Source organism: Chiloscyllium plagiosum, unplaced genomic scaffold, assembly GCF_037043375.1.
Source record: "Chiloscyllium plagiosum isolate Xiang-an unplaced genomic scaffold, Cpla_swu_hap1 HiC_scaffold_5, whole genome shotgun sequence".
NCBI classification, from domain to species: domain Eukaryota; kingdom Metazoa; phylum Chordata; class Chondrichthyes; order Orectolobiformes; family Hemiscylliidae; genus Chiloscyllium; species Chiloscyllium plagiosum.
Genome location: NW_028270143.1, coordinates 138,084,403 through 138,110,221, shown reverse-complemented (window position 1 = coordinate 138,110,221; position 25,819 = coordinate 138,084,403). Strand labels below are relative to the sequence as shown.

The window sequence follows — 25,819 nt, the reverse complement described above, 5'->3', positions numbered from 1 at the left end:
TTACAATTACAACAATTGTTTTTATTTAAAGACATGAAATCTTGTGGCTTAGTTTTATCAATCGATGGGTGTTTCAATTTCTTCTATAGGAGTGATTGGCCACATTAGGATGGTAACATACAAAGGAAGGAATTCCTAAAAAACTGTCGATATGTATAGTAATAGTTATTGAATCATTTACAGAGAAATAATGGATCCCAACTTGCTGAGGATTCTTAAATAGGTGGCAAGGAATATAGTGATGAAGACACAAAGAATCTGCAAAGGGGATGTAGATCAGTGAAGGAGTGAACAAAAACTTGCAGGTAGATGCAAAGTAGGAAAGTCTGAAGTCGTTCATTTCTTTGGAAGAATCAATTTAAATGGAGCAAGACACCAAAACAAAAAGTGCAGTTTGGAGGACATTGAGTGATCCTGTGCATGAAACACAAAATGTTAATATCCAGGTGCAGCAAGTAGTTAAGGTGGCAAATCGAGGTTTGTCCTTTCTTGCTTGGGGGTTGAAATTGTACAGGCATTGGAGAGGCTGTGTATGGAGTTGGGGGGGGGGGGACATGAGAAGTCATTGGCAGATAGGATCAAGGAAAGCCCGAAAGCTTTCTCTAGGTATATCAGGAATAAACTAGAGTAAGATTAGGGCTAGTCAAGGACAGCAGTGGGAAGTTCTGCATGGAGTCTGAGGAGATATGGGAAGTGCTAAATGAATATTTTTCATCAGTATGCACACAGGAAAAAGACAATGTTTTCGAGGAGAATACTGAGATGCATCTATTAGACTAGACAGAATTGAAGTCCATAAGGAGGAGGTGTTAGCAATTCTGGAAAGTGTAAAAATAGATAAGTCACCTGGGGTCAAGTTTTGCACCTTCTCTAGTAGGTACATCCACATACTGAATCAGAAAATTGTCTTGTACACACTTAACAAATTCCTCTCCATCTAAATCTTTAACACTATGGCAGTCCCAGTCAATGTTTGGAAAATTAAAATCCCCTACAATAGAGTAGTTATGGTAGGGGATTTTAACTTTCCAAACATCGACTGGGACTGCCATAGTGTTAAAGATTTAGATAGAGAGGAATTTCTTAAGTGCATACAAGACAATTTTATGATTCTGTATGTGGATGTACCTACTAGAGAAGATGCAAAACTTGACCTACGTTTGGGAAATAAGGCAGGGCAGGTGACTGAGGTGTCAGTGGGGGAGCACTTTGGGGCCAGCAACCATAATTCTATAAGTTTTAAAATAGTGATGGAAAAGGATAGACCAGATCTAAAAGTTGAAGTTCTAAATTGGCGAAAGGCCAATTTTGATGATATCAGGCAAGAACTTTCGAAAGCTGATTGGGGGGCAGATGTTTGCAGGTAAAGTGACAGCTAGAAAATAGGAAGCCTTCAGAAATGAGATAACGAGAATCCAGAGAAAGTATATTCCTGTCAGGGTGAAAGGGGAGGCTGGTAGGTATAGGGAATGCTGGATGACTAAAGAAATTGAGGGTTTGGTTAAGAAAAAGAAGGAAGCATATGTCAGGTATAGACAGGATAGATCGAGTGACTCCTTAGAAGAGTATAAAGGCAGTAGGAGTATACTTATGAGGGAAATCAGGAGGGCAAAACGGGGACATGACTGTATTTGGCAAATACAGTTAAGGAGAATCCGAAGGGTTTTTACAAATATATTAAGGAGAAAAGGGTAACTATGGAGAGAATAGGGCCCCTCAAAGATCAGCAAGGCGGCCTTTGTGTGGAGCCACAGAAAATGGGGGAGATTCTAAATGAATATTTTACATCAGTATTTACTGTGGAAAAGGATATGGAAGATATAGACTGTTGGGAAATAGATGGTGACATCTTGCAAAATGTCCAGATTACAGAGGAGGAAGTGCTGGATGTCTTGAAACGGTTAAAGGTGGATAAATCCCCAGGACCTGATCAGGTGCACCCGAGAACTCTGTGGGAAGCTAGAGAAGTGATTGCTGGGCCTCTTGCTGAGATATTTGTATCATCGATAGTCACAGGTGAGGTGCCGGAAGACTAGAGGTTGGCAAATGTGGTGCCACTGTTTAAGAAGGGCGGTAAAGACAAGCCAGGGAACTATAGACCAGTAAGCCTGACGTCGGCGGTGGGCAAGTTGTTGGAAGGAATCCTGAAGGACAGGATGTACATGTATTTGGAAAGGTAAGGACTGATTCGGGATAGTCAACATGGCTTTGTGCGTGGGAAATCATGTCACACAAACTTGACTGAGTTTTTTGAAAAAGTAACAAAGAAGATTGATGAGGGCAGAGCAGTAGATGTGATCTATATGGACTTCAGTAAGGTGTTCGAAAAGGTTCCCCATGGGAAACTGATTAGCAAGGTTAGATCTCATGGAATACAGGGAGAACTAGCCACTTGGATACAGAACTGGCTCAAAGGTAGAAGGCAGACAGTAGTGATGGAGGGTTGTTTTTCAGACTGGAGGCCTGTGACCAGTGGAGTGCCACAAGGATCGGTGCTGGGCCCTCTAATTTTGTCATTTACATAAATGATTTGGATGAGAGCATAAGAGGTACAGTTAGTAAGTTTGCAGATGACACCAAAATTGGAGGTGTAGTGGACAGCGAAGAGGGTTACCTCAGATTACAACAGGATCTGGACCAGATGGGCCAATGGGCTGAGAAGTGGCAGATGGAGTTTAATTCAGATAAATGCGAGGTGCTGCATTTTGGGAAAGCAAATTTTAGCAGGACTTATACACTTAATGGTAAGGTCCTAGGGAGTGCTGCTGAACAAAGAGACCTTGGAGTGCAGGTTCACAGCTCCTTGAAAGTGGAGTCGCAGGGAGATAGGATAGTGAAGAAGGCGTTTGGTATGCTTTCGTTTATTGGTCAGAGTATTGAGCACAGGAGTTGGGAGGTCATGTTGCGGCTATACAGGACATTGGTTAGGCCACTGTTGGAATATTGCGTGCAATTCTGGTCTCCTTCCTATCGGAAAGATGTTGTGAAACTTGAAAGGGTTCAGAAAAGATTTACAAGGATTTTGCCAGGGTTGGAGGATCTGAGCTACAGGGAGAGGCTGAACAGGCTGGGGCTGTTTTCCCTGGAGCGTTGGAGGCTGAAGGGTGACCTTATAGAGGTTTACAAAATTATGAGGGGCATGAATAGGATAAATAGGCAAAGTCTTTTCCCAGGGGTCAGGGAGTCCAGAACTAGAGGGCATAGGTTTAGGGTGAGAGGGGAAAGATATAAAAGAGACATAAGGGGCAACTTTTTCACGCAGAGGGTGGTACGTGTATGGAATGAGCTGCCAGAGGATGTGGTGGAGGCTGGTACAATTGCAACATTTAAGAGGCATTTGGATGGGTATATGAATAGGAAGGGTTTGGAGAGATATGGGCCGGGTGCTGGCAGGTGGGACTAGATTGGGTTGGAATATCTGGTCGGCATGGATGGGTTGGACCGAAGGGTCTGTTTCCGTGCTGTACATCTCTATGGCTCTATGGCAAATGGGATTTATCCTCGGATTCTCTGGGAAACCAGGGAGGAGATTGCCGAGCCTTTGGCTTTGATCTTTATGTCGTCATTGTCTACAGGAATAGTGCCAGAAGACTGGAGGATAGCAAATGTGGTTCCCCTGTTCAAGACGGGGAGTAGAGACAATCCTGGGAATTATAATCCAGTGAGCCTTATTTCGGTTGTGGGTAAGGTGTTGGAAAGGATTATAAGAGAGAGGATTTATAATAAACTAGAAATGAATAAGTTGATTCGGACTAGTCAGCACAGTTTTGTGAAGGGTAGGTCGTGCCTCACAAACCTTATTGAGTTATTTGAGAAGGTGACCAAACAGGTAGATGAGGGTAAAGCGATTGATGTGGTGTATATGGATTTCAGTAAGAGAGAAGAAGGTTGAAAAGTGATTCACTAGAGACATAAGATAATCAGAGGATTAGACAGGGTGGACAGTGACAGCTCTTTTCCTTTGATGGTGATGGCTAGCACAAGGTGACATAGCTTTAAATTGAGGGGTGATAGACATAGGGCAGATGTCAGAGGTAGTTTCTTTACTCAGAGAGTAGTAGGGGCGTGGGACACACTGCCTGCAGCAATAGTAGACTCGCCAACTTTCAGGGCATTTAAATGGTCATTGGATAAATATATGAATGATGATGAAATAGTGGAGGTGAGATGGACTTCAGGTCGGTACCTCAGGTTGGCACAACATCGTGGGCCAAATGGCCTGTACTGCCCTGTATTGTTCTGTGTTCTATTGTTGTGTGGAACAGGGCTTTTTTTTTTATTACAGTGTGGAAACAGGCCCTTCGGCCCAACAAGCCCACACCGACCCGCCAAAGCGCAACCCACCCAGACCCATTCCCCTACATTTACCCCTTCACCTAACACTACGGGCAATTTAGCCTGGCCAATTCACCTGACCTGCACATTTTTGGACTGTGGGAGGAAACTGGAGCACCCGGAGGAAACGCAGAACACGGGGAGAATGTGCAAACTCCACACGGAGAGTCGCCTGAGGCGGGAATTGAACCCGGGTCTCTGGCGTTGTGAGGCAGCAGTGCTAACCACTGTGCCACCGTGCCGCCCACGGTGAGGACTGTGTTGTTAGATCTCCTCAGGGCAAGGGGCTCCATGCTGCAGGTGGGGCTTCACACAAAGCTCCTCCCGCAACCCTGCCCACCCACCCCCCCCCCACCACACACCCCCACCCATGGGGACTCCATCACGGGGACTGTATTCACACGGAGTGGGGTGGGTGGGCGAAGCTCAGTGTGCAGGAGCCCCATCAGGTGTTGACTAAGGCAGGCAGCTCAGTTTGGGGGAGCTAACATGTGATGGGGTTCTGTGTCAGGTGCTGATGATGTTGAATAGGGGGATGTGCCCTCAGTGGGTGCTGTGTTAATGGGATGGGGGGGGAGGGGGGTGACCTCACTGAGTGCTGGGTTAATGGGGGGTGGGGTCCTCACTGAGTGCTGGGTTAATGGGGTGGGGGGGGGGGGGTGTCCTCATTGAGTGCTGGGTTAATGGGGGTGGGGAGGGTGTCCTCATTGAGTGCTTGGTTAATGGGGGTGGGGGGGAGGGGGGGTGTCCTCACTGAGTGCTGGGTTAATGGGGGTGGGGGGAGGGGGGGGTGTCCTCACTGAGTGTTGGGTTAATGGGGGTGGGTGGGTGTCCTCACTGAGTGCTGGGTTAATGGGGGGGGGGGGGAGTCCTCACTGAGTGCTGGGTTAATGGGGGGGGGGCCTCACTGAGTGCTGGGTTAATGGGGGGGGGGATGTCCTCACTGAGTGCTGGGTTAATGGGGGGGGGTGTCCTCACTGAGTGCTGGGTTAATGGGGGGGGAGGTCCTCACTGAGTGCTGGCCTCACTGAGTGCTGGGTTAATGGTGGGGGGGTGTCCTCACTGAGTGCTGGGTTAATGGGGTGGGGGGCAGGGGGGGTGTCCTCACTGAGTGCTGGGTTAATGGGGGTGGGGGTTAGGGGGAGTGTCCTCACTGAGTGCTGGGTTAATGGGGGGGTGTCCTCACTGAGTGCTGGGTTAATGGGGGTGGGGGGGGAGGGGGGTGGTCCTCATTGAGGGCTGGGTTAATGGGGTGGGGGTGAGGGGGGGTGTCCCCACTGAGTGCTGGGTTAATGGGGTGGGGGGGTGTCCTCATTGAGTGCTGGGTTAATGGGGGTGGGGTGAGGGGGGGGTGTCCTCACTGAGTGCTGGGTTAATGGGGGTGGGGGGAGAGGAGGGGGGGGTATCCTCACTGAGTGCTTGGTTAATGGGGGTGGGGGGGAGGGGGGGTGTCCTCACTGAGTGCTGGGTTAATGGGGGTGGGGGGAGGGGGGTGTCCTCACTGAGTGCTGGGTTAATGGGGGGAGGGGGAGGAGGGGTGTCCTCACTGAGTGCTGGGTTAATGGGGGGTGGGGTCCTCACTGAGTGCTGGGTTAATGGGGGGGAGGTCCTCACTGAGTGCTGGGTTAATGGGGGGGGATGTCCTCACTGAGTGCTGGGTTAATGGGGGGGGGGGGTGTACTCACTGAGTGCTGGGTTAATGGAGGGGGGAGGTCCTCACTGAGTGCTGGGTTAATGGGGGGGGTGTCCTCACTGACTGCTGGGTTAATGGGGGGGGGGTCCTCACTGAGTGCTGGGTTAATGGGGTGGGGGATAGGGGGGGTGTCCTCACTGAGTGCTGGGTTAATGGGGGGGGGGGTGTCCTCACTGAGTGCTGAGGTGTCCTCACTGAGTGCTGGGTTAATGGGGGTGGGGGGTAGGGGGGTGTCCTCACTGAGTGCTGGGTTAATGGGGCGGGGGGGTCCTCACTGAGTGCTTGGTTAATGGGGGTGGGGGGGAGGGGGGTGTCCTCACTGAGTGCTGGGTTAATGGGGGTGGGGGGAGGGGGGGTGTCCTCACTGAGTGCTGGGTTAGTGGGGGGAGGGGGAGGAGGGGTGTCCTCACTGAGTGCTGGGTTAATGCGGGGGTGTCCTCACTGAGTGCTGGGTTAATGGGGGTGGGGGGTGTCCTCACTGAGTGCTGGGTTAATAGAGGGGGTTGTCCTCACTGAGAGCTTGGTTAATGGGGAGGGGTGTCCTCACTGAGTGCTGGGTTAATGGGGGGGTGGGGTCCTCACTGAGTGCTGGGTTAATGGGCGGGGTGTCCTCACTGAGTGCTGGGTTAATGGGGGGGGGGGGTGTCCTCACTGAGTGCTGGGTTAATGGGGGTGGGGGGTGTCCTCACTGAGTGCTGGGTTAATGGGGGTGGGGGGGAGGGGGGGGTGTCCTCACTCAGTGCTGGGTTAATGGGGGGTGGGGGGGAATGGGGTGTCCTCATTGAGTGCTGGGTTAATGGGGGGGGGTGTCCTCACTGAGTGCTGGGTTAATGGGGATGAGGGGTGTCCTCACTGAGTGCTGGGCTAATGGAGGGGGGGTGTCCTCACTGAGTGCTGGGTTAATGGGCGGGGTGTCCTCACTGAGTGCTGGGTGAGGGGGGGGGGGTGTCCTCACTGAGTGCTGGGTTAATAGGGGTGGGGGGTGTCCTCACTGAGTGCTGGGTTAATGGGGGTGGGTGTCCTCACTGAGTGCTGGGTTAATGGGGGGGGTCCTCACTGAGTGCTGGGTTAATGGGGGTGGGGGGTGTCCTCACTGAGTGCTGGGTTAATGGCGGTGGGGTTGTCCTCACTGAGTGCTGGGTTAATGGGGTGGGGGGGGGGTCCTCACTGAGTGCTGGGTTAATGGGGGTGTGGGGTGCCCTCACTGAGTGCTGGATTAATGGTGGTGGGGGGTGTCCTCACTGAGTGCTGGGTTAATGGGGGGGGGGGTGTCCTCACTGAGTGCTGGATTAATGGGGGTGGGGGGTGTCCTCACTGAGTGCTGGGTTAATGGGGGGGAGGTGTCCTCACTGAGTGTTGGGTTAATGGGGGTGAGGGGTGTCCTCACTGAGTGCTGGGTTAATAGAGGGGGTTGTCCTCACTGAGTGCTGGGTTAATGGGGGTGGGGGGTGTCCTCACTGAGTGCTGGGTTAGTGGGGGGAGGGGGAGGAGGGGTGTCCTCACTGAGTGCTGGGTTAATGGGGGGTGGGGTCCTCACTGAGTGCTGTGTTAATGGGGGGGTGTCCTCACTGAGTGCTGGGTTAATGGGGGTGGGGGGTGTCCTCACTGAGTGCTGGGTTAATAGAGGGGGTTGTCCTCACTGAGTGCTGGGTTAATGGGGGTGGGGGGTGTCCTCACTGAGTGCTGGGTTAATAGAGGGGGTTGTCCTCACTGAGAGCTTGGTTAATAGAGGGGGTTGTCCTCACTGAGAGCTTGGTTAATGGGGAGGGGTGTCCTTACTGAGTGCTGGGTTAATGGGGGGGTGGGGTCCTCACTGAGTGCTGGGTTAATGGGGGGGTGGGGTCCTCACTGAGTGCTGGGTTAATGGGGGGGTTGTCCTCACTGAGTGCTGGGTTAATGGGGGGGGAGGTCCTTACTGACTGCTGGGTTAATGGGGGGGTGTCCTCACTGAGTGCTGGGTTAATGGGGGTGGGGGGGAGGGGGGGGTGTCCTCACTGAGTGCTGGGTTAATGGGGGGGGGTGTCCTCACTGAGTGCTGGGTTAATGGGGGGGGGAGTGTCCTCACTGAGTGCTGGGTTAATGGGGGTGGGGGGGAGGGGGGGTGTCCTCACTGAGTGCTGGGTTAATGGGGGTTGGGGTCCTCACTGAGTGCTGGGTTAATGGCGGGGGGGTGTCCTCACTGAGTGCTGGGTTAATGGGGGTGGGGGGAGGAGGGGTGTCCTCACTGAGTGCTGGGTTAATGGGGGGGGGTGTCCTCACTGTGTGCTGGGTTAATGGGGGTGGGGGGGAGGGGGGTGTCCTCACTGAGTGCTGGGTTAATGGGGGTGGGGGGAGGGGGGGTGTCCTCACTGAGTGCTGGGTTAATGGGGGGGGTGGTGTCCTCACTGAGTGCTGGGTAAGGGGGGGGGGTGTCCTCACTGAGTGCTGGGTAAGGGGGGGGGGTGTCCTCACTGAGTGCTGGGTTAATGGGGGGGGGGCGGGGGGGAGTGTCCTCACTGAGTGCTGGGTTAATGGGGGTGGGTGGGAGGGGGGGTGTCCTCACTGAGTGCTGGGTTAATGGTGGGGGGGGGGGTGTCCTCACTGAGTGCTGGGTTAATGGGGGTGGGGGGAGGCGGGGGTGTCCTCACTGAGTGCTGGGTTAATGGGGGGGGGTGTCCTCACTGAGTGCTGGGTTAATGGGGGTGGGGGGGGAGGGGGGTGTCCTCACTGAGTGCTGGGTTAATGGGGGTGGGGGGAGTGGGGGTGTCCTCACTGAGTGCTGGGTTAATGGAGGGGTGTGTCCTCACTGAGTGCTGGGTTAATGGCGGTGGGGTGTCCTCACTGAGTGCTGGGTTAATGGGGGTGGGGGGTGTCCTCACTGAGTGCTGGGTTAATGGGGGTGGGGGGGAGGGGGGGTGTCCTCACCGAGTGCTGGGTTAATGGGGGTGGGGTGTCCTCACTGAGTGCTGGGTTAATGGGGGTGGGGGGTGTCCTCACTGAGTGCTGGGTTAATGGGGGTGGGGGGGAGGGGGGGTGTCCTCACCGAGTGCTGGGCTAATGGAGAGGGGGTGTCCTCACTGAGTGCTGGGTTAATGGGCGGGGTGTCCTCACTGAGTGCTGGGTTAATGGGGGGGGCTGTCCTCACTGAGTGCTGGGTTAATGGGGGGGGGTGTCCTCACTGAGTGCTGGGTTAATGGGGGTGTGGGGTGTCCTCACTGTGTGCTGGGTTAATAGGGGTGGGGGGGAGGGGGGGTGTCCTCACTCAGTGCTGGGTTAATGGGGGTGGGGGGTGTCCTCACTGAGTGCTGGGTTAATGGGCGGGGTGTCCTCACTGAGTGCTGGGTTAATGGGGGGGTCCTCACTGAGTGCTGGTTAATGGGGGTGGGGGGTGTCCTCACTGAGTGCTGGGTTAATGGGGTGGGGGGGGGTCCTCACTGAGTGCTGGGTTAATGGGGGTGGGGGGTGCCCTCACTGAGTGCTGGATTAATGGTGGTGGGGGGTGTCCTCACTGAGTGCTGGGTTAATGGGGGGGGGTGTCCTCACTGAGTGCTGGATTAATGGGGGTGGGGGGTCTCCTCACTGAGTGCTGCGTTAATGGGGGTGGTGTCCTCACTGAGTGCTGGGTTAATGGGGGGGGGGGGGTGTCCTCACTGAGTGCTGGGTTAATGGGGGGGGGTGTCCTCACTGAGTGCTGGGTTAATGGGGGTGGGGGGTGTCCTCACTGAGTGCTGGGTTAATGGGGGGGGGGGTGTCCTCACTGAGTGCTGGATTAATGGGGGTGGGGGGTGTCCTCACTGAGTGCTGGGTTAATGGGGGGGAGGTGTCCTCACTGAGTGTTGGGTTAATGGGGGTGAGGGGTGTCCTCACTGAGTGCTGGGTTAATGGGGGTGGGGGGTGTCCTCACTGAGTGCTGGGTTAGTGGGGGGAGGGGGAGGAGGGGTGTCCTCACTGAGTGCTGGGTTAATGGGGGGTGGGGTCCTCACTGAGTGCTGTGTTAATGGGGGGGTGTCCTCACTGAGGGCTGGGTTAATGGGGGTGGGGGGTGTCCTCACTGAGTGCTGGGTTAATAGAGGGGGTTGTCCTCACTGAGTGCTGGGTTAATGGGGGTGGGGGGTGTCCTCACTGAGTGCTGGGTTAATAGAGGGGGTTGTCCTCACTGAGAGCTTGGTTAATAGAGGGGGTTGTCCTCACTGAGAGCTTGGTTAATGGGGAGGGGTGTCCTCACTGAGTGCTGGGTTAATGGGGGGGTGGGGTCCTCACTGAGTGCTGGGTTAATGGGGGGGTGGGGTCCTCACTGAGTGCTGGGTTAATGGGGGGGTTGTCCTCACTGAGTGCTGGGTTAATGGGGGGGGAAGGTCCTTACTGAGTGCTGGGTTAATGGGGGGGTGTCCTCACTGAGTGCTGGGTTAATGGGGGGGTGTCCTCACTGAGTGCTGGGTTAATGGGGGTGGGGGGGAGGGGGGGGTGTCCTCACTGAGTGCTGGGTTAATGGGGGGGGGTGTCCTCACTGAGTGCTGGGTTAATGGGGGGGGGAGTGTCCTCACTGAGTGCTGGGTTAATGGGGGTGGGGGGGAGGGGGGGTGTCCTCACTGAGTGCTGGGTTAATGGGGGTTGGGGTCCTCACTGAGTGCTGGGTTAATGGCGGGGGGTGTCCTCACTGAGTGCTGGGTTAATGGGGGTGGGGGGTGTCCTCACTGAGTGCTGGGTTAATGGTGGTGGGGGGTGTCCTCGCTGAGTGCTGGGTTAATGGGGGTGGGGGGTGTCCTCACTGAGTGCTGTGTTAATGGGGGTGGGGGGTGTCCTCACTGAGTGCTGGGTTTAATGGGGGGGGGTGTCCTCACTGAGTGCTGGGTTAATGGGGGTGGGGGGTGCCCTCACTGAGTGCTGGATTAATGGTGGTGGGGGGTGTCCTCACTGAGTGCTGGGTTAATGGCGGGGGGTGTCCTCACTGAGTGCTGGATTAATGGGGGGGGGTGTCCTCACTGAGTGCTGGGTTAATGGGGGTGGTGTCCTCACTGAGTGCTGGGTTAATGGGGGTGGGGGGTGTCCTCACTGAGTGCTGGGTTAATGGGGGGGGGTGTCCTCACTGAGTGCTGGGTTAATGGGGGTGGGGGGGTGTCCTCACTGAGTGCTGGGTTAATGGGGGTGGGGGGTGTCCTCACTGAGTGCTGGGTTAATGGGGGTCGGGGTTGTCCTCACTGAGTGCTGGGTTAATGGGGGGGAGGTGTCTTCACTGAGTGCTGGGTTAATGGGGGTGGTGTCCTCACTGAGTGCTGGGTTAATGGGGGGGGTGTCCTCACTGAGTGCTGGGTTAATGGTGGTGGGGGGTGTCCTCACTGAGTGCTGGGTTAATGGGGGGGGGGTGTCCTCACTGAGTGCTGGATTAATGGGGGTGGGGGGTGTCCTCACTGAGTGCTGGGTTAATGGGGGGGAGGTGTCCTCACTGAGTGTTGGGTTAATGGGGGTGAGGGGTGTCCTCACTGAGTGCTGAGTTAATGGGGGGGGGGTGTCCTCACTGAGTGCTGGGTTAATGGGGGGGGGGGGGTGTCCTCACTGAGTGCTGGGTTAATGGTGGTGGGGGGTGTCCTCGCTGAGTGCTGGGTTAATGGGGGTGGGGGGTGTCCTCACTGAGTGCTGTGTTAATGGGGGTGGGGGGTGTCCTCACTGAGTGCTGGGTTTAATGGGGGGGGTGTCCTCACTGAGTGCTGGGTTAATGGGGGTTGGGGGTGTCCTCACTGAGTGCTGGGTTTAATGGGGGGGGTGTCCTCACTGAGTGCTGGGTTAATGGGGGTGGGGGGTGTCCTCACTGAGTGCTCGGTTAGCAGCTCCTCCAGCTGCCCAATATTTTCGGAGAGAGCCTCCTGGTCTCTCCGACTCAGTGACTCAGCTGTTTCCTCCAGCCATTCCTGTAGATGCTGCAAATCCTGTTGCTCCAAATGAAGGGACAACATTGCTGCTTCCACTCGATCTCCCTGGCAACTGGCCCAGCTCCTGACCTGCAACACAACCAGAGACACACATAGATTTAACAAAGTGTTGGAAAATGGAATTGTGATAAAATGAGGGGGGTGGGATTGTGGTGTAATGTGATGATCACGAGACAATTAATTCAAAGCCCTTTGTTTTCAAAGATTTGTTTTCAAATCCAACAAAATCAAAACATTGAAGTTAACATTAATTAATAAACCTGGAAGATAAATCTGGTCTCTGTGAAGGTGACCAAAGATATTGAAATGTTCAACCAGCCAGGATCACACTGAATGTCCGAATCATAGAGTCCCTACAATGTGGAAGCAGGCCATTCAGCCCCTCAAATCCATACTGACCCTTCAAATAACAGACTACCCTTACCCTTTATCTCTGCATTTCCCATGGTCAATCCACCCTAACCTGACAGCTTTGGACTGTGGGAGGAAACCCACACAGACATGGGGAGAATGTGCAAACTCCACACAGAGTGTTGCCCAAGGTTGGAATTGAACCTGGGTCCCTGGTGCTGTGAGGCCGCAGTGCTAACCACTGAGCCACTGTGCTGGCCTACGCTGGCTCCATCACAGCCAGGGCAGACTTAGTAGGCTGAATGGCCTACTCCTATGTTGCTATCATTGTCCAGTGTGTACATGGTGTACATATGACTCCATATTGACAGCAATGTGTTTGATTTTTAACTGCCCCCTGAAATGCCCAATCAGGCCACCAGTTCAAGGGTAATTAGTGAAGGGCAGTAACTGACAGCTCAAACAGCGACGCCAACAACAAATGAAAGAATAAAGAATTTCAAGTTCTGTGGAGATACCTGGATGTTTTATAAAAGGGATCACCAGATGACCATTGTGAACTTTCAAACATTGTTTCACAAAGTAACCCTTCGAAATTACTTCACTTAGTTAAGTGCTTGGGTTTGCTTAGTCATACAGCACAGAAACAGACCCTTCGGTTCAACGTGTCCATGCTGACCAGGTTTCCTCAACTCAACTAGTCGGATTTGTCTGCATTTGGCCCATATCCCTCTAAACCTTTCCAATTCATGTACCTGTCCAAATGACTTTTAAATGTTCTAATTGTACTAGCCTACACCACTTCCTCTGGCAGCTCACTCCATACACACACCACCCTCTGTGTGAAAACGTTGCCACTCAGATCCCTTTTAAATCTTTCCTCCCCTTAAACCTATTCCGTCTACTTTTTGACTACCTTTACCATGGAGAAAAGACCTTGGTAATTCAGCTATCCATGCTCCTCGTGATTTTTGTAAACGGGCAGCACAGTAGCTCAGTGGTTAGCACTGCTGCCTCACAGCACTAGGGTCCCAGGTTTGATCCCAGCCTCAGGTGACTGTCTGTGTGGAGCTTGCACATTCTCCCCGTGTCTGCGTGGGTTTCCTCCCACAGTCCAAAGATGTGCAGGCCAGGTGAATTGGCCAGGCTAAATTGCCCATAGTGTTAGGTGCATTAGTCAGAGGGAAATGGGACTGGGGGGGTTACTCTTCAGAGGGTCAGTGTAGACTGGTTGGGTCGAAGGGCCTGTTTCCACACTAGGGAATCTAATCATAAACCTCTGTAAAGTCACCTCAATACAAGTCCCAGCCCATTCAAGAACATCCTTGCTTTCCAGTTTAATAATATCCTTCATGTAGCAGGGTGACCAGAATTGTATGCAGTAGTCCAAATCAATGTCTTGTACTCAGCCCTCTGACCAATGAAGGCTGCTTCATCAGCCTGTCTCCCTGTGATGCCATACACCTTGTTCAACACCATTCCCCAGAGCCCTGCCATGAACTGTGTAAGACCTGCTCCAGCTTGCCCTACCAAAATGCAACACCTTGCATTTATCTGAATTAAACTCCATCCATCATTCCTTGGCCCAGTTGATCAAGATGTTGTATTCTTAGACAACCTGTCCACTACACCACCAATTTCAGTGTCGTCCCCAAACTTACTAACCGTTCCTCCTACATTCTCATCCAAGTCATTGTACAAATGATGAACAACAATGAATCTAGCACCAATCCTTGTAGCACACTGATGAGAAATATTCATTTAGGCTCTTACCTATCTCCTGTGACTTCACTCATAGACTGCCTCATTGATCTTTAAGGGGCCCTATTCTCTCCCTCATTACTCTTGTGCCCTTAACATACTTGTAGAAACTCTCTGCATTCTCCTTTACCTTATCTGCCAAAACTACGTGATGTTCCCTTTTTGCCCTCCTGATTTCCATCTGAAGTAGAACATAGAACATAGAACAATACAGCACAGAACAGGCCATTCGGCCCACGATGTTGTGCCGAACATTTGTCCTAGCTTAAGCACCCATCCATGTACCTATCCAATTGCTGCTTAAAGGTCACCAAAGATTCTGACTCTACCACTCCCACAGGCAGCGCATTCCATGCCCCCACCACTCTCTGGGTAAAGAACCCACCCCTGACATCTCCCCTATACCTTCCACCCTTCACCTTAAATTTATGTCCCCTTATAACACTCTGTTGTACCCAGGGAAAAAGTTTCTGTCTACTCTATCAATTCCTCTGATCATCTTATAAACCTCTATCAAGTCACCCCTCAACCTTCGCCGTTCCAATGAGAAAAGGCCTAGCACTCTCAACCTTTCCTCGTACGACCTATTCTCCATTCCAGGCAACATCCTGGTAAATCTCCTCTGCACCCTCTCCAAAGCTTCCACATCTTTCTTAAAATGAGGCGACCAGAACTGCACACAGTACTCCAAATGTGGCCTTACCGTGGTCCTGTACAGCTGCAACATCACCTCACGACTCTTGAATTCAATCCCTCTGCTAATGAACGCTAATACACCATAGGCCCTCTTACAAGCTCCATCCACCTGAGTGGATTCCTGAAGAAGGGCTTATGCCCGAAACGTCGATCCTCCTGTTTCCTGGATGCTGCCTGACCTGCTGCGCTTTTCCAGCAACACATTTCCAGCTCTGATCTCCAGCATCTGCAGACCTCACTTTCTCCTCGAACCTTATCAAATGCCTTTCTAAAATCCATGTACACTACATCCACTGCTCTACCCTCATCCACATGCTTGGTCACCTCCTCAAAGAATTCAATAGACTTGTAAGGCAAGACCTACCCCTCACAAATCCGTGCTGGCTGTCCCTAATCAAGCAGTGTCTTTCCAGATACTCATAAATCCTATCCCTCAGTACCCTTTCCATTACTTTGCCTACGACCGAAGTAAGACTAACTGGCCTGTAATTCCCGGGGTTATCCCTATTCCCTTTTTTGGACAGGGGCACAACATTCACCACTCTCCAGTCCCCTGGTACCACCCCCGTTGACAGTGAAGACGAAAAGATCATTGCCAACGGTACTGCAATTTCCTCTCTTGCTTCCCACATAATCCTAGGATATATCCCGTCAGGCCTGGGGGACTTGTCTATCCTTAAGTTGTTCAAAATGCCCAACACGTCTTCCTTCCTAACAAGTATCTCCTCTAGCTTACCAGTCCGTTTCACACTCTCCTCTTCAACAATACAGTCCCTCTCGTTTGTAAATACTGAAGAAATGTACTCAATCAAGACCTCCCCCAACTCTTCCGACTCAATACACAGTCTCCCACTACTGTCCTTGATCGGACCTACCCTCGTTCTCATCATTCTCATGTTTCTCACATACGCATAAAATGCCTAGGGGTTATCCTTGATCCTACCCGCCAAAGATTTTTCATGCCCCCTCTTAGCTCTCCTAATCCCTTTCTTCAGGTCCCTTCTGGCTATCCTGTATCCCTCCACTGCTCTGTCTGAACCCTGTTTCCTCAACCTTATGTAAGCCTCCTTCTTCCTCCTTACAAGACATTCAACCTCCCTCATCAACCAAGGTTCCCTCACACGACCATTTCTTTCCTGCCTGACAGGTACATACATATCAAGGACACGTCGTATCTGTTCCTTGAAAAAGTTCCACATTTCCTCGACATCCTTCCCTGACAGCCTATGCTCCCAAGTGCGCTGTTACATGCCCAATATACTGAGGGAGTCACTTGATCCCAGCTGTCTATATCTGACATATACCTCCTAATTTTTCTTGACCAGAACCTCAATGTTTCTAGTCATCCGGAGTTCCCTACTCTTGCCAATTTTGTCCTTCACACTAACAGGAACATGCTGTCCCTGAACTCTCATTATCTCACTTTTTAAACCCTTCCACTTGCTAGATGTCCCTTTACCCGAAAACAGCCTCCACCGATCAACTTTTGAAAGTTCCTGACTAAGACCATTAAAATTGACCTTGCCGCAATTTAGAACTTTAACTTGTGGGCTGGACTTATCCTTTTCTGTAACTAATTTAAAACTAAAAGAAGTATGGTCACTGGTCCCAAAGTGCATCCCCATTAACACCTCAGTCATTTGTCTGCTTTATTTCCCAACTGGAGGTCAGGTTTTGCCCCATCTCTTCAATTTGGACCATCTCCAAATTGATTGAGAAAGATATCCTGGACATACTTAACAAATTTGAGCTAAGTATAATTTATTAACCAACAGAAAGCAGCAAGTCAAGATAAATGGGTCTGGTTAGCAGGATTTAGTTAGCAGGGTTAGTCTGGTTAGTAGGGTTACTTTGGTTAGCAGGGTTTAACTAGTGTAGTGCCACTGGGTTTGGTCCTTGGATCCCAACCTTTTTTTTCCACTTGAGGGACATGAGTGTCACTGGCTGGGTCATATTCATTGCCCGTCCCTAATTGCCCCTTGAGAAGGTTGGGGTGAGCTGTTTTCTTGAACCGCTGCAGTCCATGTGCTGTAGGTAGACCCACAATGTCCCTTAGTGAGGGAATTCCAGGATTCTGACCCGGTGACAGTGAAGGACCAGCAATATATTTCCAAGATAGGGTGGGCAGTGGAGGGGAGCCTGCAGGGGGTGGTGTTCTGCTGCTATTGTCTTTCCAGATGGAAGTGGTTCTGGGTTTGGAAGGTGCTGTCTGAGGGTCTTTGGTAAATTTTTGCAGTGCATCTTGTAGATAATACGCACTGATGCTACTGAGTGTCGGTGGTGGAGGGAGGGGATGCTTGTGGATGTGGTGCCAATCAAGTGGCTGCTTTGTCCTGGATGGTGTCAAGCTTGAGTGTTGTTGGAGCTGCCCCCATCCAGGGCAAATGGGGAGTATTCCATCTGATAAAGGGCTCTGATTCTCCTGCTCTTCAGATGCTGCCTGACCTGCTGTGCTTTTCCAGCAAGACACACCCAACAGTATTCCATCACATTCCTGACTTGTGCCTTGGAGATGATGGACAGGCTTTGGGGAGTCAGGAGGTGAATTATTTGCTGTAGTATTCCCAGCCTCTGACCTACTCTATCTTTATGTAGTGAAAACAAAAAATGATGAAAGTCACAGCAAGTCAGGCAGCATCCATGGAAAGACAGCAAGATGTCATTTTGGGAATGGATGACTTTCGAATGAAGGGTCATCTAGACTCGAAACACTAGCTTGATCTCTCTGCATGGATGCTGCCTGACCTGCTGTGATTTTATTGTTTTCAGTATAGACTCGAGGAACTGCAATAATTTTCTCTTATATTTATGTGGTGAGTCCAGTTGAGCTTCTGGCCAATGTAACCCCAAGGATGTTGGTAGTAGGGAATTCAGTGATGGTGACACCATTGAATGTCAAGGGGAGATGATTAGATTGTCTCTTATTGGTGATGGTCATAGCCTGGCATTTGAGTGGTGTGAACATTACTTGTCATTTGTCAGCCCAAGCCTGGATATTGTCCAGACCTTGTTGCATTTGAACACAGACTGCCTCAGTGTCTGAGGTGATTTTCAACAGTGGTGTGTTTGAGGGTTATGGAGAGTGGGCAGGTTAGTGGAGTTGAGGCTGAGATGAAATCAGTCATAATCATATTAAATGCCTCACAAAGTTGTTAGAGTTCTTTGATAAAGTGACCAGGAAGATTGATGAGGGTGGGGCGGTAGACCTAGTGCTGAATTTCAGTCAGGCCTTTTAAGGTTCCACAAGGCAGGTAGCTCTGGAAGGTTAGACCTTATGGAATCCAGGGTCAGCTGGCAAATTGGATACCCAATTGGTTTGATGGTAGGACGCAGAGGGTAATAGTGGAAGGATGCTTGTCAGACTGGAGGCTTGTGAGTAGTGGAGTACCTCAGGGGTCAGTGTTGGGTCCATTGCTGTTTGTTACCTATATCAATGATTTGGATGAGAATGTCCAAGGCATTCATTAATTTGCTGTTGACTCTAAACTAAGCAGCATTGTGGACAGTGAGGAAGGTTATCAGAAATTGCAGCAAGACCTTGACCAGCTGGGGAGTTTATGGAGTTTAGTATGGATAAGTGTGTGGTCTTGCATTTTGGAAAGTCAAATCAAGGTAGGAATTTCACGGTGAATGGTAGGGCCTTAAGGAGTGTCATGGAACAGAGGGACCTTGGAGTTCAGGTTCACAGTTCTCTGAAAGTGGTGTCCCAGGTGGACAGGGCAATGATGAAGGCTTTTGGCACACTGGCCCTCATCAGTCAGGTCATTGAGTATAGAAGTTGGGAAGTTATGTTGCTGTTATCCAGGATGTTGGTGAGACCACGCTTGGAGTATTGTGTTCAGTTTTGGTCACCTTGTTGTAGGAAGGACGTCACTAACCTAGAAAGAATACAGAAGAAATTTACAAGGATATTGTCTGGACTCCATGGTCTGAGTTTTAGGGAGAGGTTGAACAAGCTAGAATGTGTTTTTTTGAGCATGGGAGACTGAGGGGGAACTTTTTAGAGGTGTATAAGATTATGAGAGGCATGGACAGGGTAAATGCACTAAGTCTTTTTCCCAGGGTTGGAGAATGGAGGACAAGACGACATAAAAGGGAACCTGAGAGGCAACTTTCTTACACACACGGTGATGTGCATATGGAATCAGCTGCCAGCAGAAGTGGTGGAGGCATAAACATTAATAACATTTAAAAGGCATTTAGACAAATACATGGATAGGAAAGGATTAGAAGGATATGAGCCAAGTGCAGGGAAATGGGGTTATGGAGGGCAGACATTTTGGTCAGCATAGACCAATTTGGACCAAAGGACCTGTCTCCATGCTGTAATACTCTATCAGTCTCTATGACTATGAAATGAGGTAGCAGGCCTTCAGGGGCTGAATGGCCTCCTCTTGCTTTTAGTTTTTAGATTACTTACAATGTGGAAACAGGCCCTTCGGCCCAACAAGTCCACACCGACCCTCCAAAGAGCAAACCACCCAGACCCATTCCCCTACACTTACCCCTTCACCTAACACTACGGGCAATTTAACGTGGCCAATTCACCTGACCTGCATATTTTTGGATTGTGGGAGAAAACCCACGCAGACATGGGGAGAATGTGCAAACTCCACACAGACAGTTGCCTGAGGTGGGAATTGAACCCGGGTCTATGGCGCTGTGAGACAGCAGTGCTAACCACTGAGCCACCCAGAAAAAAAGTAGTCGGAAGAGGGCACCCGCATCTTACATTTCTCCTGTTTGACGGTCTCTGACGAGGAAGTGCTGCTCTGGAAAAACTCAATCTTGCACCATGCTTCGGACTCACCTCATCCCATCGTGTTTGTACCATGTTGATCCAGGATTGGATGATGCTGACTGATTCCGGATTACAGGAAGTCAGGATCTCATTCCCAAGGGCAATGACAGACTCCAGAGCTGGATACTCATGCTCCAGACTGTCAACGGCCTCCTGAAACAGATATCAGAACATCAGCTCCCTCCATCCTGCTCACCCTTCCCTACTCCCCACTAATTTACACCACCCTCTTCCCTCCCTCCCCATCACTCTCTGCTTCCCTCCCTCTCCCCTCACCCCCAACCTCTCTCCCTTTCCCCTTACCCTCCATCTCCCTCCCTCTCCCCCTCACCCCCACCTCCCACCTCCCTCACCCTCACCTCCCTACCTCCCTCCCTCTCCCCTCACCCCCACCTCCCTCCCTCTCCCCTCACCCCCAACCTCTCTCCCTTTCCCCTTACCCTCCATCTCCCTCCCTCTCCCCCTCACCCCCACCTCCCACCTCCCTCACCCTCACCTCCCTACCTCCCTCCCTCTCCCCCTCACCCCCACCTCCCTCTCCCCCTCACCCCCACCTCCCACCTCCCTCACCCTCACCTCCCTCCCTCTCCCCTCACCCCCACCTCCCTCCCTCTCCCCTCACCCCCACCTCCCTCTCCCCCTCACCCCCACCTCCCTCTCCCCCTCACCTCCCACCTCCCTCACCCTCACCTCCCTACCTCCCTCTCTCCTCACCCCTCCACCTCCCTCCCTCTCCCCTCATCCCCACCTGCCTCCCTCTCCCCTCATCCCCAACTCCCTCCCTCTCCCCTCACCCCCAACTCCCTCCCTCTCCCCTCACGCCCCCACCTAGCTCTCCCCTTACCCTCCACCCTCCCTCTCTCCTTACCCCCACCTCCCTCTCCCCTCACCCCCACCTCCCTCCCTCTCCCCTTACCCCCACCTCCCTCCCTCCCCCCTCATCCCCCACCTCCCTCTCCCCTCACCCCCACCTCCCTCCCTCTCCCCTCATCTCCACCTCCCTCCCTCTGCCCTCACCCCCATCTCCCTTTGCCCTCGTCCCCAACCTCCCTCCCTCTCCCCTCACCATCCCCTCAACCCCCAGCTCCCTCTCCCCTCACTCCCAACCTCCCTCCCTCTCCCCTCACCCTCCCACCTCCCTCTCCCCTCATCCCCACCTCCCTCCCTCTCCCCTCACCCCCCCACCTCCCTCTCCCCTTGCCCCCACCTCTCTCCCTCTCCCCTCGCCCCCACCTCTCTCCCTCTCCCCTCACCCCCCCACCTCTCTCCCCCCTTACCCCCACTTCCCTCCCTCTCCCCTCACCCCCCCACTTCCCTCTCCCCTTACCCCCACTTCCCTCCCTCTCCCCTCACCCCCCCACCTTCTCCCCTCACCCCCCCTCTCCCCTCACCCCGCCACCTCCTTCCCTGTCCCCTCACCCCCCCACCTCCCTCTCCCCTCACCCTCCAACCTCCCTCTCTCTCCCCTTACCCTCCCCTCACCCCCAACCCTCCTCCCTCACCCCTTATCCCTCACCTCCCACTCCCCTTACCCCCACCTCCCTCCCATTCCCCTCACCCCCCACCTCCCTCCCTCTCCCCTCACACCCCAACTCCCTCCCTCTCGCCCCACCCCCCACCTCCGTCCCTCTCCCCCACCTCCCTCCTCCCTCCCTCTCCCCCACCTCCTCCTCCCTCCCTCTCCCCCACCTCCCTCCCTCTCCTCCCACCTCCCTCCCTCTCCCCTCACCCTCCAACCTCCCTCTCCCCTCACCCTCCAACCTCCCCTCACCCCCCACCTTACTCCCTCTCCCTCATCCCCACCTCCCTCCCTCTCCCCTCATCCCCCACCTCCCTCCCTCTGCCCTCACCCCCACCTCCCTCCATCTCACCTCACTCCCCACCTCCCTCTCCCTCCCCTCACCCCCCACCTCCCTCTCCCCTTACCCCCACCTCCCTCCCTCTCCCCTTACCCCCCACCTCCCTCTCCCCTTATCCCTACCTCCTTCCCTCTCCCCTCGCCCCCCCAACTCCCTCTCCCCTTACCCCCCAACTCCCTCTTCCCTTATGCCCACCTCCCTCCCTCTCCCCTTACCCCCACCTCCCTCCCTCTCCCCTCACGCCCCCACCTCCCTCCCTCTCCCCTCACCTCCCTCTCCCCTTACCTCCCCACCTCCCCCTCCCCTCACCCCCCACCTCCCTCCCTCTCCCCTCACCCCCCACCTCCCTCCCTCTCCCCTCAGCCCCCCACCTCCCTCTCCCCTTACCCCCACCTCCCTCCCTCTCCCCTCATCCCCCCCACCTCCCTCTCCCCTTACCCCTCAACTCCCTCTTCCCTTATGCCCACTTCCCTCCCTCTCCCCTCACCCCACCCCACATCCCTCCCTCTCCCCTCAACCCCCACCTCCCTCTCCCCTCACCGCCCCACCTCCCTCTCCCCTTACCCCCACCTCCCTCCCTCTCCCCTTACCCCCACCTCCCTCCCTCTCCCCTCACCCCCCACCTCCCTCCCTCTCCCCTCACCCCCCCACCTCTCTCTCCCCTCAACCCCCACCTCCCTCTCCCCTCAATGCCCCACCTCCCTCTCCCCTTACCCCCACCTCCCTCCCTCTCCCCTTACCCCCACATCCTCCCTCTCCCCTCAACCCCCACCTCCCTCTCCCCTCACCCCCCCCACCTCCCTCTCCCCTCACCGCCCCACCTCCCTCTCCCCTTACCCCCACCTCCTTCCCTCTCCACTTACCCCCACCTCCGTCTCCCCTTACTCCCCCACCTCCCTCTCCCCTTACCCCCCCACCTCCCTCTCCCCTTACCCCCACCTCCCTCCCTCTCCCCTCACCCCCCCACCTCCCTCCCTCTCTGCTCACCCCCCCACCTCCCTCCCTCTCCCCTCACCCTCACCTCCCTCTCCCCCACACCCCACCTCCCTCTCCCCCACACCCCCACCTCCCTCTCCCCCTCATCCCCACCTCCCTCACCCCCTCACCCCCACCTCCCTCTCCCCCACCTCCCTCTCCCCCTCACCCCCACCTCCCTCACCTCCCTACCTCCCTCACCCTCACCTCCCTCCCTCCCCCTCACCCCTCCACCTCCCTCCCTCCACTCACCCCCACCTGCTTCCCTCTCCCCTCATCCCCAACTCCCTCCCTCTCCCCTCACGCCCCCACCTTCCTCTCCCCTTACCCTCCACCCTCCCTCTCTCCTTACCCCCACCGCCCTCCCTCTCCCCTCACCCCCCACCTCCCTCTCCCCTCACCCCCACCTCCCTCCCTCTCCCCTCATCTCCACCTCCCTCCCTCTCTCACCCCTCACCCCCTATCTCCCTTTGCCCTCACCCTCCAACCTCCCTCCCTCTCCCCTCACCATCCCCTCACCCCCCCAGCTCCCTCCCTCACCCTTCACCCCCCCACCTCCCTCTCCCCTTGCCCCCACCTCTCTCCCTCTCCCCTCGTCCCCACCTCTCTCCCTCTCCCCTCACCCCCACCTCTCTCCCCTCCCCTCACCCCCCCACCTCTCTCCCCCCTTACCCCCACTTCCCTCCCTCTCCCCTCACCACCCCACTTCCCTCTCCCCTTACCCCCACTTCCCTCCCTCTCCCCTCACCCTCCCACCTCCCTCTCCCCTCATCCCCACCTCCCTCCCTCTCCCCTCACCCTACCTCCCTCTCCCCTTACCCCCACCTCTGTCCCTCTCCCTTCACCCCCCACATCTCTCTCCCCTTACCCCCATTCCCTCCCTCTCCCCTCACCCCCCCACTTCCCTCTCCCCTTACCCCCACTTCCCTCCCTCTCCTCTCACCCCCCCACCACCCTCTCCCCTCACCCCAACTCCCTCCCTCTCCCCTCACCTCGCCACCTCCTTCCCTCTCCCCTCACCCCCCCACTTCCTTCCCTCTCCCCTCACCCCGCCACCTCCTTCCCTGTCCCCTCACCACCCCACCTCCCTCTCCCCCTCACCCTCCAAACTCCCACTCTCTCCCCTTACCCTCCCCTCACCCCCAACCCTCCTCCCTCACCCCTTACCCCTCACCTCCCACTCCCCTTACCCCACCTCGCTCCCATTCCCCTCACCCCCCCACCTCCCTCCCCTCTCCCCTCACCCCCCCCACCTCCCTCCCTCTCCCCTCACCCTCCCACCTCCCTCTCCCCTCATCCCCACCACCCTCCCGCTCCCCTCACCCCACCTCCCTCTCCCCTTACCCCACCTCTCTCCCTCTCCCTTCACCCCCCCCACATCTCTCTCCCCTTACCCCCATTCCCTCCCTCTCCCCTCACCCCCCCACTTCCCTCTCACCTTACCCCCACTTCCCTCCCTCTCCCCTCACCCCCCCACCACCCTCTCCCCTCACCCCAACTCCCTCCCTCTCCCCTCACCTCGCCACCTCCTTCCCTCTCCCCTCACCCCCCCACCTCCTTCCCTCTTCTCCCCCACCCCCCCACCTCCTTCCCTCTCCCCTCACCCCCACCTCCTTCCCTCTCCCCTCACCCCCCCACCTCCCTCTCCCCTCACCCTCCAACCTCCCTCTCTCTCCCTCACCCCCCCACCTCCCTCCCTCTCCCCCACCTCCCCCCCTCTCCCCTCACCCCCCCACCTCCTTCCCTCTCCCCTCACCCACCCACCTCCCTCTCCCCTCACCCTCCAACCTCCCTCTCTCTCCCTCACCACCCAACCCTCCTCCCTCACCCCTTACCCCCCACCTCCCACTCCCCTTTCCCCCTACCTCCCTCTCCCCTTACTCCCACCTCCCTCCCTCTCCCCTCACCCCCCCACTTCCCTCCCTCTCCCCCACCTCCCTCCCTCTCCCCTCACCTCCCCACCTCCCTCCCTCTCCCCTCAACCCCCCACCTCCCTCTCCCCTCACCTCCCCACCTCCCTCCCTCTCCCCTCAACCCCCCACTTCCCTCTCCCCTCATCCCCCACCTCCCTCTCCCCTTACCCCCCACTTCCCTCTCCCCTCATCCCCCACCTCCCTCTCCCCTCACCCCCCCACTTTCCTCTCCCCTCACCCCCCCACCTCCCTCTCCTCTCACCCTCCAACCTCCCACTCCCCTCACCCTCCAACCTCCCCTCACCCCCCCACCTTACTCCCTCTCCCCTTATCCCCACCTCCCTCCCTCTCCCCTCACCCCCACCTCCCTCCCTCTCCCCTCACTCCCCCACCTCCCTCCCTCCCCCCTCACTCCCCCACCTCCCTCTCCCTCCCCTCACCCCCCACCTCCCTCTGCCCTCACCCCCCACCTCCCTCCGTCTCACCTCACTCCCCCACCTCCCTCTCCCTCCCCTCATCCCCCACCTCCCTCTCCCCTTACCCCCACCTCCCTCCCTCTCCCCTTACCCCCCACCTCCCTCTCCTCTACCCCCACCTCCCTCCCTCTCCCCTTACCCCCCACCTCCCTCCCTCTCCCCTTACCCCCCACCTCCCTCTCCTCTTACCCCCACCTCCCTCCCATTCCCCTCACCCCCCCACCTCCCTCCCTCTCCCCTCACCCTCCCACCTCCCTCTCCCCTCATCCCCACCTCCCTCCCTCTCCCCTCACCCCACCTCCCTCTCCCCTTACCCCCACCTCTCTCCCTCTCCCTTCACCCCCCCCACATCTCTCTCCCCTTACCCCCATTCCCTCCCTCTCCCCTCAACCCCCCACTTCCCTCTCCCCTTACCCCCACTTCCCTCCCTCTCCCCTCACCCCCCCCACCACCCTCTCCCCTCACCCCAACTCCCTCCCTCTCCCCTCACCTCGCCACCTCCTTCCCTCTCCCCTCACCCCCCCACCTCCTTCCCTCTCCCCTCACCCCCCCACCTCCTTCCCTCTCCCCTCACCCCCCCACCTCCTTCCCTCTCCCCTCACCCCCCCACCTCCTTCCCTCTCCCCTCACCCCCCCACCTCCTTCCCTCTCCCCTCACCCCCCCACCTCCCTCTCCCCTCACCCTCCAACCTCCCTCTCTCTCCCCTCACCCCCCAACCCTCCTCCCTCACCCCTTACCCCCCACCTCCCACTCCCCTTTCCCCCTACCTCCCTCTCCCCTTACTCCCACCTCCCTCCCTCTCCCCTCACCCCCCACCTCCCTCCCTCTCCCCCACCTCCCTCCCTCTCCCCTCACCCCCACCTCCCTCCCTCTCCCCCACCTCCCTCCCTCTCCCCTCACCTCTCCACCTCCCTCCCTCTCCCTCAACCCCCCACCTCCCTCTCCCCTTACCCCCCACTTCCCTCTCCCCTCATCCGCCACCTCCCTCTCCCCTCACTTTCCTCTCCCCTCATCCCCCACCTCCCTCTCCTCTCACCCTCCAACCTCCCACT

General features: G+C 55.5%; 1 protein-coding gene across 4 annotated transcripts in view; it reads right to left on the bottom strand.

Moving 5' to 3' along the window:
• LOC148150047 (microtubule-actin cross-linking factor 1, isoforms 6/7-like) overlaps positions 1-25,819 on the bottom strand; it is a 332,243-nt gene that overhangs the window by 83,535 nt on the left and 222,889 nt on the right. For all 4 annotated transcript variants that reach the window (XM_087987754.1, XM_087987755.1, XM_087987756.1 and 1 more), the window contains exons 23-24: positions 19,553-19,696; positions 11,815-12,003 (exon numbers count right to left, since the gene is read on the bottom strand). In XM_087987754.1, the coding sequence (XP_087843880.1) occupies positions 11,815-12,003; positions 19,553-19,696 (333 nt within the window). The remainder of the gene's footprint in view (positions 1-11,814; positions 12,004-19,552; positions 19,697-25,819) is intronic.